General features: G+C 43.3%; 1 protein-coding gene across 1 annotated transcript in view; it reads right to left on the reverse strand.

The window, feature by feature from the left end:
* Positions 1–20,725, reverse strand: part of SCARF2 (scavenger receptor class F member 2) — a 206,310-nt gene that overhangs the window by 83,194 nt on the left and 102,391 nt on the right. Inside the window, exons 7-8 of the mRNA XM_083146958.1 lie at positions 14,614–14,717; positions 8,006–8,123 (exon numbers count right to left, since the gene is read on the reverse strand). Of these exons, the coding sequence (XP_083003084.1) occupies positions 8,006–8,123; positions 14,614–14,717 (222 nt within the window). The remainder of the gene's footprint in view (positions 1–8,005; positions 8,124–14,613; positions 14,718–20,725) is intronic.

Consider the following 20,725-nt stretch of genomic DNA (forward strand, 5'->3'; position numbering starts at 1 on the left):
ACACAGATGGACTCCAGCACCTCCTATGTGCCACTGCACATGCAGCCAGTGGGAAATGAGGAGGCTGCTGGCCCTTCTACAGCAGGGCAAGCTGCACCTGACCATTCAACAGCAGGGCACCCTACACCTGGCCCTTCTGCAGCAGGCCAACCTGCAGCTGGCTCATATGCACCATCAGCAGAATCATTTGGAACACAACCGGGGACTTCACAAGATAGTACCATGGCCATCACTTCAAGTACAGCTGACAGTAATGGCAGGCAAAAGAGGGCAACAGGGGAACCACAAAGGACATATGAAGCAAGGGCTCAGCTGGTTACCCTCAGCACGTGATTGGACACAAGAAGCTGACACACACAGCACAATGGAAGATTTGGGAACACATAACGGCGGAGATTAATGCAGCCACAAGTTCATTTCCGACCACGTTTGGCCTTGGTAGGCTCCTTGGCCTGTGCAGCAGCTCTTCGGGGACGGCCAGATGCTGGGGCAGGTGGAGCAGATGATGTGGAGGGGTTGGCTGGTCTACCCCTCCTGCCAGCAGGGAGTGTTGCTGGTGGTAATGCACCAGAAACGGATGCCATTAGGACCCTGTTGCTGGTAACCAGCTCCACCATAAGCTCATTATGGTGGAGGAGGAGATCATTTTGGCGGGTGGCTTGCTCGGCCAGCACCTGAGCACTTGCAGCCATGGCCTGCATGCTCGCAGCCATGGACTGCTGGGTGCTGACCAAGCTCGCCAGGATCTCCTCGGTCCTACGCACCCGTTCTGATGCCAAGTCTCCCTGCTGGTTGATGTCCCCAAGCACCTCGGCCAAGGCGGCCAAATCGGCTTGGGCCGATGCCTGCTGCTGCACAGGCCTACCTCTGGGGCCAGGTGGCACGGACTCCTCCACCTCCTGAACAGAGTCGGCACCAAGCGGTGGGGTGTCTGTGGGAAAAGATAAACACAATTAGGAGACATTCTACGATAATTACTTGCACAAGTTTATGGCATGACCAATATTTACCTTCCAGAAAAGACGCAAACACTTCAGCTGGGGCCTCGCTATCCATCGTGCTCACCCCCCTGATCTCCTCAACTGATATACAGCTCTCGGCCATCACCTCCAGGGGGGTGAGCTCTAGCCCTGATGGCATGGGGCCGGCCCCAGATGTCTGGCTGTGTTCCCACCGCTTGCTCATCTTCCTCTTCAGGTTGGTTTTGAAGTCCTGCCACCTGCAATGTAAGTTGACATATTAATACATGTCACTCCCAATGTTAGCTGTTGCAGCCATTGCTCTGTGCTACATATTACAACATGTGATTAATGTCCCATATATAATATTACATGCAACTATGATATCAACCGTTACAATACACATTCACAATCACCCTACTCGAACTCTCAACGAAATAACATGGCAATAATGTATGTGTATCGTAACAACCTCACGGCCCATTTGCTAAATGCATCTAAGCATCAATTCAATCATTACTTGGCTATTACTGGCCACATGTATCACAAAACAACTTGCCTCTTCTTCACATGGTCCGTCTCACGAACTTGTGGCGCTACTTCATTAATCTCTGCCGTTATCTGTTCCCAAATCTTCCATCTGCGTGTGTGTGTCAGCTTCTCGGATGGACACTCTATCCAATCACGTGCTCGGGGAACCAGGATGGCCAGCTCCTGTGCTTCATATGCCTTATTTTTTTTGGGTGGTTCCGCTGTTGCACTGGCTCGCCCCTTGCCACGTCCCTGGCCACGCCCCCTGGCACCAGTCGCTGCACTTGAAGTGCTGGCCATGGTACTACCTTGTGAAGTCCCCTGTTGTGTTCCAAACAATTCTGCTGATGGTGGATATGAGCCAGCTGCAGGTTGGCCTGCTGCAGAAGGGCCCGGTGTAGGTTGCCCTGCTGTAGAATGGTCAGGTGCAGGTTCCCCTGCTGTAGAAGGGGCAGCAGCCTCCTCATTACCCACTGGCCGCATGTGCAGTGGCACATAGGTGGTGCTGGAGTCCATCTGGTCAAATAGTTGCTGCAGCACTGGGTCCACCTCTGGTTGGGATCCAGACATGTTAGCAACAACATTGTCACCTTCTAATACACCTTTATATACTGTTTGTGTAATCTGTTTGGCGGACATCAGCGGCAGCTGCGTTCCGTGCGTGAGCGTACGTCGCTGTTTTTTCGCGCCGCATACGGTGGCGGAAATTCCATTGTGTAAAACCTGGCGAAAGTTCTACATGAAATACTGGTCACCAATGCTAACATTGCATAGAATCTTCTGATACACCTGTGACTATTGCACAATACACATGCTATTTGCTAGCATGACATGACATTTCATTCATGACTACTGTGGTATTGTGGCGTTTTAGTGCAAGCTAAAAGTAGCCCAATCCCTTAGAGAATCCAGCCCACAAGTCATGCAATACTCATCTCTACTGTTATAGACCACACATGTGAGAGCCCTATAAATAGTGACTTCCTGCTAGAATCATTTGTCTCCAGATCTGGACTTGTCAGGGTCTAAGGTAAGCTCTTCCATGCTCCTTGTAGATATGATATCCATTAACAATGTAAGTGTATGAATGTATGCACCATTGCCTCACTGACTACAGATTGTTGGGCCAGCAAAGTGGTGTATCATTATTGCAACATGTCACATGTTCACTATTTCACTCACAGGTCTTCAACCTGTGTGGGTTCATCTATTGCAGGACAACATGTCCCAGCAATAGATGAAATGTGTCATAGTACATGATGTCGGCAAAAAATGCTGACACCTTTATCTGTGTGTTTTGGACGGTGTGTATTGAGTTCATATTATTGTGTCATCATTAGAGAGTCAAATGGATCTGCGGGATTTCACGGGGCGGCCATCTATTGTACGTATTGAAGGCTACAAATCTATTTGTAGTGGGATATGGCCATTATGTGCATAGGTGCATCAGTATTTATGTTCATTTCTTTATAGGTTGCTGAAGCTATTATGCGCTACATGGAGAGGAGGCTAAGGGCACTTGCGGCTCTCCCCACTCGTCGGCCAAGGAGGCCAGGACGTGCTAGAATCTATCGCACACGGGTGACTCTGTTTGCTATGCCCGATGATGAGGTACTTACTAGGTACCGGTTACCGCCACATGTAATTCTGGATCTGCTCACCTTAATTCAGAGCGATCTGGAACCTCTACACGGGATCACGACAGCAATTCCGCCTCACACACAGCTGCTGGCGGTGTTGCATTTCTGCGCCTCAGGATCATTCCAACAAGTAGTGGCAGTACTTGCTGGAATATCTCAGCCGGCCTTCTGCCGAATCCTGAGGCGTGTGACGTCGGCCATGTTCAGGCGCAAGGGGCACTTCATGGCCATGACATTTGCCACCGAGACCCTGCGCAGAAGCCAGCAGGCCTTCCATCAAATTGCTGGCTTCCCTAATGTGATAGGGGCTGTGGATGGCACCCATGTACCATTTGTGCCTCCATCTCGAAGTGAGAAGATATATAGGAACCGCAAATTGTTCCACTCACTGAACGTGATGGTGGTATGTGGCCCATCCATGGAGATTCTCGCCTTCAACTCGAAGTTTCCCGGAAGTGCCCATGACTCTCATGTCATCCGACAAACCGGGATATGGCAAAGACTCCAAGAGCTGGAAGGCCGTGATGCGTGGGTTCTGGGTGACTCCGGTTACCCATGTACGCCCTGGCTACTTACGCCGTACAGCTACCCAGCACCGGGCCCACAGGAGGCATTCAATCGGGCGCATGTTGCCACCAGGCAAGTGGTGGAGCGCTCAATTGGCCTTTTAAAAGGTCGATTTAGAGTGCTCCACCGCACTGGTGGTGACTTACAATATGCGCCTGAAATGGTGTCGAGGATCGTGGGCCTGTGTATATTTTTCCACAACATTGCTGTGCGGCGTGAGATACCCTTTGATGAGTGGGAGGTACCATCTGAGCCGCAAGATCCGCCCATGCGCCCATCCCGCGCCCCTGAATGCCGGAGGGGATACCAGCTGCGGGACTCTGTGGCGCAAAGATACTTCAGGTACATGTTATCGAGTTGACAGAACACACCAATTATTGTAAAAATCACCCCTTCAAATAAGTACAGTGTGTTAGTTGTCAGTGTTACAACACGAAAATTAGCCAGCCTGCCCTCCTAATGGCAAAGAAATAGGAGATATTTATCATATGTGCTTAGTTTTGGGGGAAGTTAAATATAGGTGCTAATTATTATACCTTGTTCAAGGGATCTTATGTGTTTGTTATATCTTCATTATTGTAGTTGATACTATCCCTGATGACTGGTGAGTACATTGATTTATTCTGTAATGTGTTTGGGATTTTTTCATGTGTTGATGTCTGATTTGTTTGCAGATATATATATATATATATATATATATATATATATATATATATGCTATTAGAATTTATTCACATGTTTCAACATTTCAAGGAGCAGGCAGCCAGGCAGGCAGGCAGGCAGCCAGGCAGGCAGGCAGGCAGGCAGGCAGGGCTGGTGTATAATGCTGGTCTCAGGATACCTGCAAGTGTGTGTATGTGTCTTTTACACATAAATGTACGCATACACATAGATGCATAGAGTAAATAATGCTAAGTACAGCTAGGCGTTGCTAAGCTATAGCACGCGTTGCTTGGCGGAGCGAGGCGCCATTGGATTTGCTAAGTGCATACACACTGTGTTTTATATATATCAGATTTGTTCATTGCCATACATCAACACTACTGTTTTGAAGGCATGCGAATTTGTCACCATTTGTGTTGGCGCAGACACGCTGTTCATGTAAAGATGAACAATAAAGTTATTAACACAAATAACTGTGATCAACCAATGCCACCACCTGATTGGTTGATAGATGCCATTGTCAACATGGCGGAGACACGAAGGGCAGAACCCTTCACACATGCGGAGCTGAGGGTTCTTGTCTCCGTCATGGAGACAAGGCTGGGCCGTGCGGGGCCGTTTATCACAAACCGCCATAAGCGGAGGGCCTATGCTGCGGCAGGGCGCCGAATTTACGCCCGCACTCGGGTGCGGAGGTCCCTCGGGCAGCTTGAGAGGCGGTGGTCGGACCTCCGCAGGCGCCAGCCCCAGCTGCTCCAGCAACTCAGGAGCGAAATTGCTGATTGTGAGTATTTTAGCTATGAAATTTCGCACTTACAACATAGCATATATAAACAATAAAATGTGTCTCATGATAACTGGGTGTCCATGGGTTTAAAAGTCCATAGACTGTTATGTGTGCTTCTTCCTGGTTAACATGCAGTCATGTGGCTTTTATATGTAATGCCATAGCATTGAGGATTCTGATGCATACAATGTGCCAGATCTAATATGTGTTACACATTGATAAATGCCTGGGTTGTAATGTGTGAACAAATTACTAACAATCACATAATAATTTACATGTCACAATTTGGAATCCATGAACAGTAAGGAGCTACTTTCCTGCATCGTTTGCCATCATTATCACCCTTCCATGTATGTCTTGTTATGGATTAATACATGTGCCACAATGACCCGACATTGACCATGATTTTTTTTTCTACCACACAGCACGAGCCCAAGCCCGACAGGCCCGTGAAGAGGCGGAGGCAGCCCTGGGCCAGGAGGAGGCCCAAGACCCGGAGGAGGAGGTGGCGGCAAGGGTGGAGGAGGAGGAAGTGGAGGAGGAGGAGATGGTGGTGGAGGAGGAGGAGATGGTGGTGGAGGAGGAGGAGGTGCGTGAGGAGGTGGTGGAGGAGGATGTGGAAGCGGAGTTGGTTGCGGAGGAGGAGGTGTTGGTGGCGGAGGAGGAGGTGGAGGAGGTGGTGGTGGTGGTGGAGGAGGAGGAGGAGGAGGAGGAGGAGGAGGTGGAGGAGGAGGAGGTGGAGGAGGAGTTGGAGGAGGAGGTTATTGTGGCAGAGGAGCTGGCGGAGGAGGGGGCTGAGGAGGCCACGGTTGCCCCGGAGGAGTCTGATGACGAGGGGGAGGAGGCGTGCCAGGCCCCGGAGTACCATCAGATCGGTATGTTAACATAATGCATCATTAATGAAGTAGTTGTACTGGTATTTGTTATGTAGCACTGGTGATAACAAATTTTTGGCCCATACTATTCATATAGACCCCAAAGTGGGTAGCTACAGATACAGGTACGGGTTAGATGGGGTGTCCAAGGCATCCCTTTCATCCAGGACACCTCTGAATTACACAGGTTTGTGGGATGGGTTGGAGCTCCATTTTGACTGCCACATAACCGTAGTAGTTAAACAGGATCCTGGAGTAAAGGGATGAGTGGATCATTTGTGGATGAAATTCACCTGCTGCAAGTGTTGATTATGACCCATCAAATAGTGGAATCTATATTGTTGGTGAATGTTATTTCTAAACTATAGGATGTATGCTATAAATGGAGTATGGGCCGGCCTACCTTGGAATGGAGTCAGAAGTTGCCAGTGTCCCAGGAGCCTCCTCTACCTAAACACCCCCTGTAGTTCAGATTGTTTTTTTGCCCTCACAGAATTGTAGGTTGGTTTAGACAGAATTATGATTTTGAGGATGTGTACTGTGCATTCCTGACATTTGCATAACTCCCATGCCACGAACCATCACTGAACTTAGACTGAGCAGATTGTGACAAGTTCTTATTGACGGAGGCCATGACATGCTTGTCATTGGTTAGTCATGGGTGGGTTGTGACTGAGAAGAAACAATATGACTGTTATGTCTTCTGCAGAGTAAAGGGTAGAGGCCAAAAAAGACAGTATGTAGTAAATAAGTTAGCATGTATGTATATATGTATGTGTCATATCTATTTATCTATGTGTGTCTCTATCTCTCTACATAGATAGATATATATATATATACACACATGTCACCTAGCATTTGTGCAATTTATGTCGCAGTATGTGAAATGTATGCATGAATAACATGACTAATTTTTGCCCCTTTGACATGCCCACAGATGACACCACACCGGCAGATGAGGGGGTGCGTGGGGCCGTCCTGCGAGCGGAGCAACATTTAAGGCTCCTTCTAGCAGACCTGCAGGACATCCGCGATCTGCTGCTTTGATTTATTATATTTTATATTTTATTTTTTATGTTAATGTTGATTTAAAATAAATTCTTTATGCAAGTTCACAGTTGTTGGTTTTATTTGCACTTGAAACAGTATATGTGTAGATTGTTTAGAATCTTTTACACAGGGTGTAATACAAACCATTGCACTTACATTGCTGTAAGGGTTAATGTGTGCAATGGATGTGTTAGGCATGCTTGTAAGGATATATTGGCATCTAATTGATTCCAATTCCAAATAAGCTGTTTTTTATGAGGATAGGTAATTGAATAAGTGGGTCATGTGATGTATTGCCGAATTGACATAATAGTGGGTTGTTTGGCGTAAATACTCCGCTTACGGGCGGTAGCACCGCTTGGCTCCCGTTCGGATGCGGTATTTCCGAGCATACTCTGTAATACTCAGTAATACCGTGCAGAATCGGAGTGTTTCTCCCGCACACGCATGGTTTGTATGTCGTCCGTAAACACGCCCTGTTCTTAAAGAGTGAGTCCGTCCGAATGCGGAGGACACGTGGGCGTTTCTACGGACGATGGCCGCACGCGGCAAAACACCGTGGCGTGCGGACCGCACCGTAAGAATGCGGGAATATCCGCACCGATCAGAATAAGGGCCCTTGTGAGGAGCGAATGGAGACTAAACAGCTGTTAAATTTATATACTATTACATACAGTCTATTTCCAATTTGTTTCCTTAATTGCAGCCAAAGCTACTGAAGAAAAAACCCTCTCTAGCTAATTTCATTTGCATGATTGTATTTGAGATAGGACTGGGCGGCTTTTATGTAATATTCATTTTGCATTGTAAACACATCTTGTTTAGAACACTTTTTATCTTTAGAGGCAGTTGTTTATGCAACCACTTGGCCAAACCACATCTGACCTTACACGTCTTACACTTTTTTAATATTCTGCATAACCACCAACTTACTCAGCAGATTCGTCTTTCTTTCGGCAGAGACAGCAGCAACACAGTAATGACAGCAGGAGAATAAGCAGTAATGACACAAGAGCTCCTGCTCCAATTACTCCCATTCGTTGATTGGCTTCTGCAAATGAGAATAGAAGTCATAGATTATTGGATATGTTTCTTCATTACTATCATTATTATTATTATTATCTAGAATCTACAAGCACACCAAATCTGTATAGCCTTGTACAATTATATATATAATAGTAATACTTGAAATTAAATTGCATCTATAAAAGTATGAAAGACAATAATCTATATGGAAAAATAGAACAAATGATTGGAAGACTTCAACTGTGATGATTAAAAATAGAATAGTAAATATAAAGGTGGTAAGAATATTTTACAATCTGTGTTACTATGTACAAACCATTCACAATATATATATATTTTTTGTTTGTGAGCATCACAAGCAGCCAATGATATAAGTGGAGGAGGCTAAGATCCGACCAAATTCAAGCTTAAAGCCACAGGCAGACAAGTACATGAGAGCATCAATAAGAATGTTACTGGTGCATTATGGGTAGAGGAGATGTGATAGGTTGTACCAAGTCCAAAATCTGACTGTCTAGTACCAGTTATGAAACCAGTGATAACGAAATATTTCATACTGACTGTTTTCAGTTTGCCATCCATAAACTTTATAGTTATTATTCCCAGTCAGAAATAATACACATAAGTACTCCTGACAGTGAGATATCACTGTGCACTTACTATATTTCAGGGTTGCCGACCCTCCCGGAATTCCCGGGAGTCTCCCGAAAATCGGGCCCCCCTCCCGGCCCCCCGGAAGGGTGGGCAACCCTCCCGGAATCTGGGGGACCCCCCTGAACCCCCTGAATCGCGGCATGCAAATTCCGCAATCCGCGGGTCTCAGAGGAGGGGGCGGAGCTAAAACGGCACAATCGCGTCATTTTAGCCCCGCCCCCTCCATGGGTATCAGTAATGTCTTCTATTTCCCGTAGTGGGGGCGGGGCTTAGTGATGTCACCGTCAAGCCCCGCCCCCCGATCGGGTAAGGAAAGTATCCTCTCCGGGCTTCTCCCGGAGAGGAGCATTAAAAAGTCGGCAACCCTGCTATATTTCAGCCACATACATTTTAAACTAGGGTTTCCTTTCTGAAGCAATCAGTAACAAGATAACCTTTATTTTAGTCGAAAGAAAATAAATAAATAAAAAGTCTCCCTCAAGTCTGTGGCAACAGCTGAGAAAAGCTGGAAACAAACTTTTAGAGGTGTATTTAATTAACCTTTGATCATTTTTCTCCTCCAAAAAAATCAAAAACTGCAATTTTTGGACATTATCCGGCTATCCAATTAAAGCATTTTTTTTCTGAAGAAAGATGTCCCCTATTTCAGATGATAAGACATATACAGGATAAGTATACAGTATAAGTATACAGATTGATTGTGCTATCAAGGCTTGAAGGGCTGCTTATTGTTGTTTGCTTTGTGTGTGTGAAGCATAATCCCCAAGCAGTGCCAGCTAAGTGAAAAGCCCCAAGTGAATCAATTGTCTCTGATAAATTACAGCAGCTAATTTAGGTGAAAACCAGTAACAATAATAACTTCCTTCACATCAGAGGTTAATAATATTGGTAACATGTCACTACACCAATTATATTTTTCTATATTTAAGAAGTGCCTTGTCCAAGTCTTGTAAACCCCATCAGCAACTCCATCACACAGATTTATTGGTGATTTAATGTGTATTAATTTAAAGCATTAACATTTAGTTACACTGGTATACAAAAATAAAAAATCAAAATTCACAAGAACTAAATAACCAGAATCTAAATGTATTTTTTTCCTGCTGATTTTGAATATGCAGATTTTTTTTTTCTTCCATCAGGCATCAGGATAGAGACACGATCGCACCATCGGCCCTGTCCCGCTATGCAATGCCCACATTACTGGCATTGTAAAGGGGGGAGACTATGATTTTGCAATTCAATGGGTTGTGGGAGGCTGCAGGGAGGTGGCAACATGGTTGGTAAGGCTGGCTACGGGACACTTGCCTACCTTTTCAAGGGGGCTGGGAGTGCCACCTTATTTTTGTGAGCCTCCCAGTAAATGGTCATAAAGAACACTAAAATAGGAAGAAAGAAATGTAGCTGTCACAAACACACTATGCATGATGGAAAACTTCTAGTCATATATTTGAATTCAGAATTTAAAACTTTCACTATTCAGTTTCTTGTGAAAAATAAAATCATGTTGGCCAGTATTATATAGTACTAGCATGTTCAATAGGGCCTAATCCATAGCAGGCTGCAGACACTGATTTTACACCGTGTTGTACTCCCAACAGAAGAATAAATTCACACAATAAAGTTAAACAGTAGTTGTAAAGTTGTCACCTTAAGAAAATATTTTTTATGACAAAGTTGTAAACGTTTACCAGTGACTAGGATGCCATATGAAAACAGGTTCACCGCTGCAATAACAGCAGCAGCTATAGGAATAGATATGTATAGAATAGATATGTATTACAGTGTGGGGATTAGGAAAAAATGGAACAGTACGGACCCCAGAATGTCAAACCGGATCCATGCAGCAAACTCTGCCATTCCTGAGCTTGTAGTGCTTGTCCTCAGTCATCCCTGTGCAGGGGTTTCCTGTGTCTGGGGGAGGGGTGCCTGTGACAACTGCCACCTTGGAGGCAGGGACGAAGAGATTACATACGCACTAACAGCATATCCCTGGACCATATGGGAAGGCTATAATCTCTCTCTTCGCCTCCCAAGTCACAGCTGTCACAGAAACCTACCCAGAAAGGACACCGGCCAGACATGAATGGGCACTACAAGCTTGCAGAGTTTGCTGCAGGGAGCTGTCAGTCAAGTCTGTTTTTTACGCCATCGCCATATTGTGACAATTTCTAGAGGTATCCAGACATTAATAAGGTCGGCAGTCAATATAGGGTGACTCATAAGTCTGGAACCCAAGGTTAAATCACTAAAATACTATTGCTTCTTTTTTACAGTTACTTTTTTACAGTGATGTCGTTAAATGCTGTGCTGCCATTACTCCAGACGCCCTTGTCATGGATTATGCATAACTGTTAATGGAAAACAGATTGAACACATTTAAAGACAGATGTATCAAGCTTCAAAAAGTGATAAAGAGTGATAAACAACCAGCCAATCAGCTCCTACAAGTCATTTTTCAAACCCAGCCTGTAACATGATAGTTGAGCTGACTGGCTGGCTGTTTATCACTCTTCATTTTATCACTTTTTGAAGCTTGATACATCTGTCCCTTTGTGAGCTGGTAATTTTGCCTATGGTTTCAGACCCTAAAGCAGTCATGTCAAAACTATGGCCCTCCAGCTGTTGTGAAACTACAAGTCCCATCATGCTTTGCCACAGTTTTGCTATTAGGCAAGGCTAAAACTATGGCAAGGCATGCTATGATGGCTAGTTTCACAACAGCTGGAGGGCCATCGTTTGGACATGCCTGCCCTATAGATTGACCACTATTGGTTGACATGGTTACAAGGTTGATATGGTCAAAAGGTCAACATGATACTGGTCGACAGAGCATATTTTCACAATTTTTTTGTCAAACATATATTGGTAACGGTAACCGTGTGCCCACTAAATGGCCATTATGTGCTACAAAAAAAATAAATTGCAGATGATAGATTTTCTGTTGCCACTATTTTATACAAATATCCTTAACCTTTACCACTGAGGCCTACTTTTTAAGCATTTTTTATGCAAAAACTGCAGTTAATTAATTATCCAACAAATATATATTCACTACAGAAGGTACAGTTTTGTATTTTTGTTCACTAATGTAGTCCCCATAAACGACTATGGAGAATGCAAACTGGGTAAATGTATCCTTTGATCACAAATTTTTCCCTTCAGACACCCCTCCTATCAGATCTTCTGTACGAGCAATAGAAATTACTCCGATTCCTCCTGCTCACAAGCAAGTTTCAATTGGACTCTGCGCTGGTTCTTTCCTTAAAACCTTATTCTGTGTATATTTGTATTTGTTTGGAGGATTGATTGCCTCCTAAGGATTAGAGAACCTAGCTGCCCTTTCCCAAGCGCTAGTTACATATTACCCCAAACATATTGAATAGAAATTACTTACCAGGGCTTTCATCAAGACACTGGTAACTATGCCCTATAAACAAAAGTATGAGCAAAGCAACCCAGCTGCAAATTCATACTTGCCAACTGAAATAGTTTCCTCGGTGATGTGGGCGACAATGGGCTAATTGTGTCATTAGGCCACGTCCCCATGTGTGGAAAATTATGTTATTGGAGCAAATTTGCATAGTTGGGGCTTTTAAACTACAACATTAACATAGAATAACACCAACAGGTCCCGCCCCCATCACCGGAGCGCAGGCTAACTCTATTTAGCTCCCCAGTCTGCCTACATCACTCGGAAATAGGTAAATTGGTGAGAGGAATTACCTGAAAAACTGGCCATCTACTGCAGGATCCAGTAGAGTAGACAAACAAATATATACATGACATCAGCAAAAACAACTTCATCAATACAATATATTTAAATATGCTGTAATGTTCTGTTAGTGTACTGTAAATAACAACAACATTAACCCTAGAAAGTCTGTGTGTGCGTATACATGTGGTAGGGAATATAGATTGTGAGCTCCATTGGGCAGGGACTGATGTGAATGTTCAAATATTCTCTGTAAAGTGCTGCGGAATATGTATGTGCTATATAAGAAACTGTTAAATAAATGGTTTGTTTTTTTTCTTTTGCATAGTGAACACAGCACTTCTTGCTATGTGTGCTGGCTGCAAATTCAATTGTCAGCTCTTCCGTATAATTAGATTACTACACAGTAACATATCTATTTATCCAGTATGATGTATTCTGTGTGTCTGGTAAAGTATTTCTATGTACACCATATGCTATATGCGCTGCACATGACATACTTAACATGTTTCAGTAAACTGTATTCAGATGTTTCCCTTGATGTATGTACTGTACTGTAACATTTTATCTTTGTAACTGTTCTGGGAAAATGAAACATTCAAGTATTCTGATCATTCATCTGAGGAATCAGTAGTGTAAGCCCAGAAGTTTTTGCAATAACCTTTATGCTATATGACGTCAAAGAAGCAACGGAACATTGTCCTGCCCAAACCAAAAATATGTTGAAAAATGAAGAGAATGCTCAGAATAAACAAGGTCATCTATGAAGAGGCCTGGTTAAGAGTTTTATTTTTAGCTGTATGTGCCTTCCCTGATAAACATGGGAAATTGGCAGTGTATGCAGCGAAGTTCTCATGATGTGTATTACATCTGGACTGTGGCCTATCCTTTTTTCAACTGCGCCCAAACACCTGTTTTGTTATCACCTTGACCAGCATTTCAGGTGAACTCTAGTGGTGCCTGCACACTTCTATATCAAAAAGAATTATAAAACAAGTACCGTATATACTCGTATATAAGTCGACCCGAATATAAGCCGAGGCACCTAATTTTACAACAAAAAACTTGGAAAACGCATTGACTCAAGTGGGACTCTCACTCGAGTATAAGCCGAGGGGGGGCTTTTTCAGCATGAAAAATGGTCTGAAAAAGTAGGCTTATACTCGGGTATATATGGTAATACTTTATGGAACACAAACATGGCACATCCCCTTGCTAATCAGAGTGTAAAGCACAGACCGGAGATCATTAAGCATCCAAAATTACCTCAGTACAAAACAATAAATGAACATTTTACTCAAAATATAATAGCTAAACGATTGTTTCACAAGCATGACATCAACACCTGGGTCCTTTCCCAAATGTACTTCTCAATGAACATTTTATACCATTATAAAAACACTATTAAAACATTAACAAGTCAATAGCAGAAAAAGTGTGTGCCCTGCGATCATATAAAAAACGACTTTCAAAATATTTTAAGACCCACCAAAAGTCACTGTGCTAAGGATTACGGTAAGAAGTACTCCTAAAGTCCAATAAATCAACCTTTCAATTGGCAAGTCTAACTCGTTTCCACACTCCTCACTATCAGATGTTCTATTTCTGCCAGGCAATACAAGCCAAGAACACTGTCCCGGGAGGAGCAAATAAAATAGCTTGTTACGCTGCCTGCTGGATGAAACAGTTCCTCACTCTAATGTTGGAACAGTTCTAGATACAAAGTCACCGTTTATGCATATGTGGCCAGTGTTGCACATGGAGATGGGAGGCGCCACAATTCCTGAGCTTTCAAATTCTTACAAATTGAGGAAAGATAAACAAAGAACATCATGTGAGCCCTGAATGCCGCTAACCATGGGCCTGATTCAGATGTGGTTGGAGGTGCACATGCTGCTTACATGGAAGCAGCAGCGATGCGCTAGTATGGTAGCATCTGATATAAGGACACCATATTTGCCTCCTTTCCTGCAATTTCCAAGAGACTCCTGATTTTTTTGGGCAGTCCCCAGCACTAATGAAAGAGCTAGATATCCCGAATCCTATCTGTTTCGTAATAAAGTGGGTAGAATGATATGATCATACAGAGAATTGTGGTGTCGTATTGAGGGGTCAAGGTTAAATGGCAAAAATGTTTCAAACTCACCCATGTGGCAGGCTCCGCTTGTTGGATCACACTTGTCATCATAACAGTTACAGTACTGGTCACAATTAACTCCATACTGGCCGGCTGGACATGTTAGGTTGCAGCTATAAATGAAACACACAGGGTGGGTAATGCACACCTATTAATGTAGCACATAAGCACATCTTTATTTGTATGACATTAGTCGGGAGTAAATAATTATCAGGCACACCAATACAGAGCAATTGTTATTAGAAATGACACATGACGCCAGAGATACTCCACGTTTGAAACTTGACAGTCAGATAATGTGATTCTAGTATCTTTATTTTTTTTTAAAGTCTCCCACCCAATAACTAGTTATATTGCCCATAAATATTGCAAACTGGAACAAACTAATAAGAAACTTATGGTTAAACAATCCCCTTTTCTTCTCCACACAGCCACTTTGATTGGACCATTAATCTCTCTCTATCTATCTATTTATTTATTTTATTATTAAGTTTCTTATATTCCACAGAGCTTTACAGAGAATATATGAACAATCACATCAGTCCCTGCCCCAGTGGAGCTTACAATCTACATTCCCTACCACATGTACACGCGCACACAGACATTCTAGGGTGAATTTTGTTAGGAGCCAATTAGCCTACCAGTATATTTTTGGATTGTGGGAGGAAACCGGAATACCCAGAGGAAACCCACACAAGTACGGGAAGAATATACAAACTCCACACAGTTAGGGCCATGGTGGGAATCGAACCCATATCTGTCCCATATCTATCTATCTATCTATCTATCTATCTATCTATCTATCTATCTATCTATCAATGGATGTATTTGTTTATGTATGTATGTATGTATGTATGTATGTATGTATGTATGTATGTATGTGTGTGTGTATGTTTCAGCATAACCCTGGAATACCTGGAGCAATTTACACCAATAAAAGGGTCCACCCTACACACAGTGGGTCAGGGAAACAAGATATGGCAAAGTTGCATAACATGGTGGGGGTAGAGGACATTGATTGTGTCCAGATTCAGGGCATGGTGCAAAGGGAGAGGGATAGGGGTTAGACCATGAAGTCGCAATTTGTAGCCAAATATATCATCATGGAGCTATCCCACCATCTTCCCCTCATAGTGGATGGTATCTGGGAGACATTCTGCGAGTAGGCAAGTATGATAATGCTATGATAACCACTAGCATTTTTATTTGTATTTCATTGCATTCAGTAACATTTTTGGGAATGCTACCATGTTCCTTTGTTTGCCTTGTTTCAGTGCTGTGGAAAGTACAGTCTACAGGGATCTTGATAGTGCTAAGAATACATGAATAAAAATAAATATCAAATGAGTTTTGAAGGCACATGCACTTCGTATGTCTTTATATTGAATACTACAGGAAACAATCATATTGTATATTTTTCTGTAGAACCCAATCACAGTAAAATTAGAAACATGGGGGGTTATTCAGACCTGATCGCCAAGGTGCTTTTCTCTCAAGTAGAGAAAATCACGTGCCTAATTCAGACTTGATTGCACAGCTGCAATTAAGTAGGCTGGGTGATTATCTATCTGCGCATGAGTACGGCCTGTAGTACACATATTTGTGTAATTATTTGTACTGTACATGCAAAGTTATAGTGTAGTGTTTACCATTACTGATGCAATTTTTTGTACCCCTAGGCATGGAGCTGAGGAGACTATGGGCCTTATTCTGGTTCACTCTCAGAGGCAAATTCCTTCTCAAATGGACAAAACCATGGCCCTTATTCTGATTGAGTCGGATGGCTCCGAATGCGGAGGGACGGCCGATGGTTGGTGTTTGCGCATGTGCAGAGGCGTATCTGCGCATGTGCGAACGCCGCGCACATCCGAATACAGCGTGAATTCTGTACAGAAAATGATCGGTCGGAACAATCCGAACAGGGGGTGGAGAAAGGTGTGAAGGGCTGTTTGGGCTCATTACCATATGCGTATGCCCCGCGTTTCATGGGCGTTCCCATGAAAACGCTGGGCGTACGTATGGTAATCCGGCCATGACGCATGTGTGGGGACGGACATATGTCATAGCCGGATGCCAGCTGCCCACCCAGATCCCAGCGTTTGCACGGAGAAATGCCCGAGTGATCTGGAGCACTAGGTGCTGCCTGACTATTTGGTCCAGCATTCGATGGTCGGTGACCATCGAATGATGGGGGAGGTTCCCACAGATGGAGGATGTGTTCACATGACAAATCCACTCGCGGTCCGCGTCTTACCGCATACGTAGCAATCCGTGAGGAAGGCGGGGCAAAGAAAACTCGGTTGCTGTCCAAAAATACGCATCTGACCGATTCAACTAGAATAAGGGCCCATGTGCACTGCAGGTGGGGCAGATGTAACTTGTGCAGAGAGAATTAGATTTGGGTGGGTTTTTTCTTCAAAGTGAGATCTATATTGCAGTGTAGAAATAAGGCAGTCAGTATTTTCCTAGCGCAGAAACAAAATAACTCACCAAATTATAATTCTCTATGCACATGTTACATCTACACCCCCCCCCCCTGTAGTACACATGGTTCTGTCCATTTGAGAAGGAATTTGCCTCTGAGAGTGAACCAGAATAAGGCCCAATGTGTCACCATATAAATGAAAGATAATAATGATTTTGTACAGTCATGTTCTCCAGATTACAACTGAGCACTAAATAGCAGAATGCACAACTATAGCAATGACAAAGGTCTCTGAGACATAAGACTAAACGTATTTCTGTGCTACACTGTTTCTGTGCTGTATTATGTTCATTCTCTTAAGTGCCTGAGTCTCTAAATGGAGAAATAGCACTATATAAATAAAATTATTATTATTTCTGCAATTGTTCTGGACTTGACAGCGTATATGACTATTTCCCATGGAGCCTGACATTTAAATAGTACTAGGCACATATTGGGATGGTAAATTCTGCTAGAGCAGGTAACCATTATGTAATGTTTGCTGTAAAAGTTATTTATGAAAACACTGAACATACAAACAACCAAGGGCAGAACATTCATTAGTATAGTAACGATGTTGCGCACATCATACAGTGAAGCAATAGGGAAATGTGGATTCAGGGTGAGCGGCACAGCTACTATGGTCATGTGACACAGACTGTTTATAGCAGAACTGTGCTTTCTTATGATTTACGTTATGAGTAATATTGTGCTCAGCAAGAGAAGCTGCAGTGTGCGCTTTGTGAACAGCATTGCCAGCAAATGGTTCTCATAAAATGTTCTTGCAGATAAATGTTTATTATGGCATTTATTCACTATCTTTGTTTATTTCATTCTCTTAAAGTGTATCTCCTGCTTCCTTCTTTCCAAGTCTGTCTAAATCAAGCCCTGCAATTACTGTTGTCTGTTATGTAGAACACAAACAATCACCAGGGTATGCAGAACACATCTGTAATGCTGAGTACAAACTGCACCATACAGGTATATCGGACATTTAATTGAATGACTGGTCCATAGGCCAGTGTGTATCAGCAATATCCTTGTGAACGACATCTATCACAGACATATTGTGTCAGCTGTGTACAACTGCTGATGGCCAAGATATTGGTGCGGGCAATCCACCGGCTGCCCATACACTCGCTGCACAAGCCGGCGGTGATTGACAGCGCAACTGGCAGTGTGTATGCAGAACATACTGCCCAATCCGTCTGCAGATATATCTGCCTGATAAATTATCTACATTAGGCCTGGCCAAACTGTGGCTCTCCAGATGCAGGGAAGCTACACATCTCAGCATGCTTTGCCACATATCTAGCATTCCAAAATAGCAAAATGGTGGCAGTGCATGCTGGGACTTGATGTTTCACAACAGCTGGAGAGCCATGGGTTGGCCAGGCCTGATCTACATATATGCCTTTAGGTGTGCAACTAGCCCTAAACTTGCTACGCATTAGCTGATGTGTACCCAGCATTACATGGCAGACATCAGGACCTGTTGGGGAAGCTGGCATAAGCAAGTACATACACACTTGCCAATGCTGGCATCAGTGTAGCAATGGCAGCGATGCAGCATGGTCCTTGCAAGACATGTCCTCCATCATCCTGCATGTACAGATGATGGACGATGGGGCATACAATTTACAATTTAAAAATGTTGTCGTTCCAACCCTTCAGAGTAAACAAAATGATTCAGAATATACCCTTGTCTAGTGTGCTGAATAAACAAATTCTATATTTATCAATCTAATGATATCCTACAACATGTTTAAGGGCAGAATGCAATCTCACTACAATGTAGCAAAATAAAGACCATTAGATAGCGGAGTTACAAGCCATCTCAGGAACCATCCACATAATTTTCTATCGGTATGCAACAAGCTCAGAGACTGCTAACTGCCAGAGCTGATATTCTTTGCAATTATTTCAACCACATATGCAACTGGATAAGCAGTGGCGTGGTACGGGTGCATAGATTGTAAGCTTGCAGCAGGACCTTCTTACTTCAAAGTCTGTCTGTTGTTACCCAGTTTGTTTTATCTCTGTTTACAATTGTAAAGCGCAGCGGAATCTGCTGCACTATATAAGAAACTGTAAATAAATAAATAAATAAATAAATAATGTTGACTGAGGCAAATCATTGCAGCCACGCCCCCCACAATATAATGCTGATATTACCAGCATTATACAGTGAGGGGTGTGGCTAGGATGATGTGATTCGGGAAGACTTGAGCCATCGGCTGCCTGCACCACCTACTTTACTCACAAAGTGGGCAGATGGGTCCAGGTTGTGTAGAGATTTTGGGAGACTCGCGTAACCTCACAGGGAGTCTGATCCTGGAGAGTAGGCAAGCATGGTTAAAGAAGGACATGTGGATAAAATTGCGAGTTGGACTGAGTAAGAGACAGAAGTGTAAATAAAACTAGGGTTCAATGGAATAGGATCTAGGATGGTCAGGATATGAGCTGATGAAGACAGTTAGGGACAAAGATATTGGGGCCTTAATCTAAAGCAAACCACTTGCAATGTTGATAGTCACATAGTTGTGTGATTATATGCAACTGCTATGTGCGAAAAATTCAGAGAACCCGTATGGGACTTGCGCAAAGGTGCTGATGCATTTGTTATCCGAAACGTGGTATAAAAGTGATGGGCATTAATGAGCGGCAGGCAAAAAATACCCCGCACAGTGGGCTTTATGGGAATGCCTGCGTTCACAACCACAAGGACAGAAGGTCATGGTCCGATAGAGGAATTACGCTTCTCATTGCATGGGACAGACATTACAACTACGACTCATTTGAGCTTAGATGAAGAAGCAGTAGTAGCAAAGAAGATTGTTCCACTAACTCTGACATCGGCAGACACCTACGAGTCAGACTCCCGATATCACATCGCTGATTACGTGTAGTTTGCAAGATCCTGTCGGACCATATGTAATCAAGTGTTGACATAAAATGGAAAAAAAAAATATTAATTTAAGATGTTTGGAGTTAAGAAAGGTTTAACACACTTCTTAATCCCCAATAAATGTACTTTACCTTGTTACAAGTTTAGGCATGGATTTAGCAATCACTTCAGCAGGGAATCATGGCCCACTGTCTAAATTACAAAGGGCTTTGGTTCTTGTCTGAATGAACTAAGAATACATTTTAATTGATTACAAATCTGGTTCTCATCATGGTTAACTCCAGCAGCCCACAAGGGATGCACAGGCACATGAAAGCAACTGCGTTTTAATATCAAAGTCCTCATGAGGTACTGTATATGGCTTTGAAATGCTGAGATGAAATAACAGGAAAACAGCAGAGAACAGATGAGTCTTGGAAATGCATCACATGTTTCATGGCTTTATCAAGATGACTTTCTTTTTCAAAGCAACTCATTTTCTCCCATTGTAGATACCATATATCATACTGTATGTCCTATCTCATGCACGTACATTAAGCACATGCATACTTTTCAAATATGTCCTTACGTTCCCCACATGCCTCAACTCTGCAGCTTGTTAACACACAGTAACACATATAGGCCTCTTGGGGGTGACCTGTTAAACACCACATTGATACTAACTCCACACATCTGAGGAAACTGTTGTAATACATACAACGGAGAAACGCATCAAGATATTGAAGTAACCACTGTCATTGGACCTCCAT

Source organism: Crinia signifera, chromosome 1, assembly GCF_055691185.1.
Source record: "Crinia signifera chromosome 1, ASM5569118v1, whole genome shotgun sequence".
NCBI classification, from domain to species: Eukaryota; Metazoa; Chordata; class Amphibia; order Anura; family Myobatrachidae; genus Crinia; species Crinia signifera.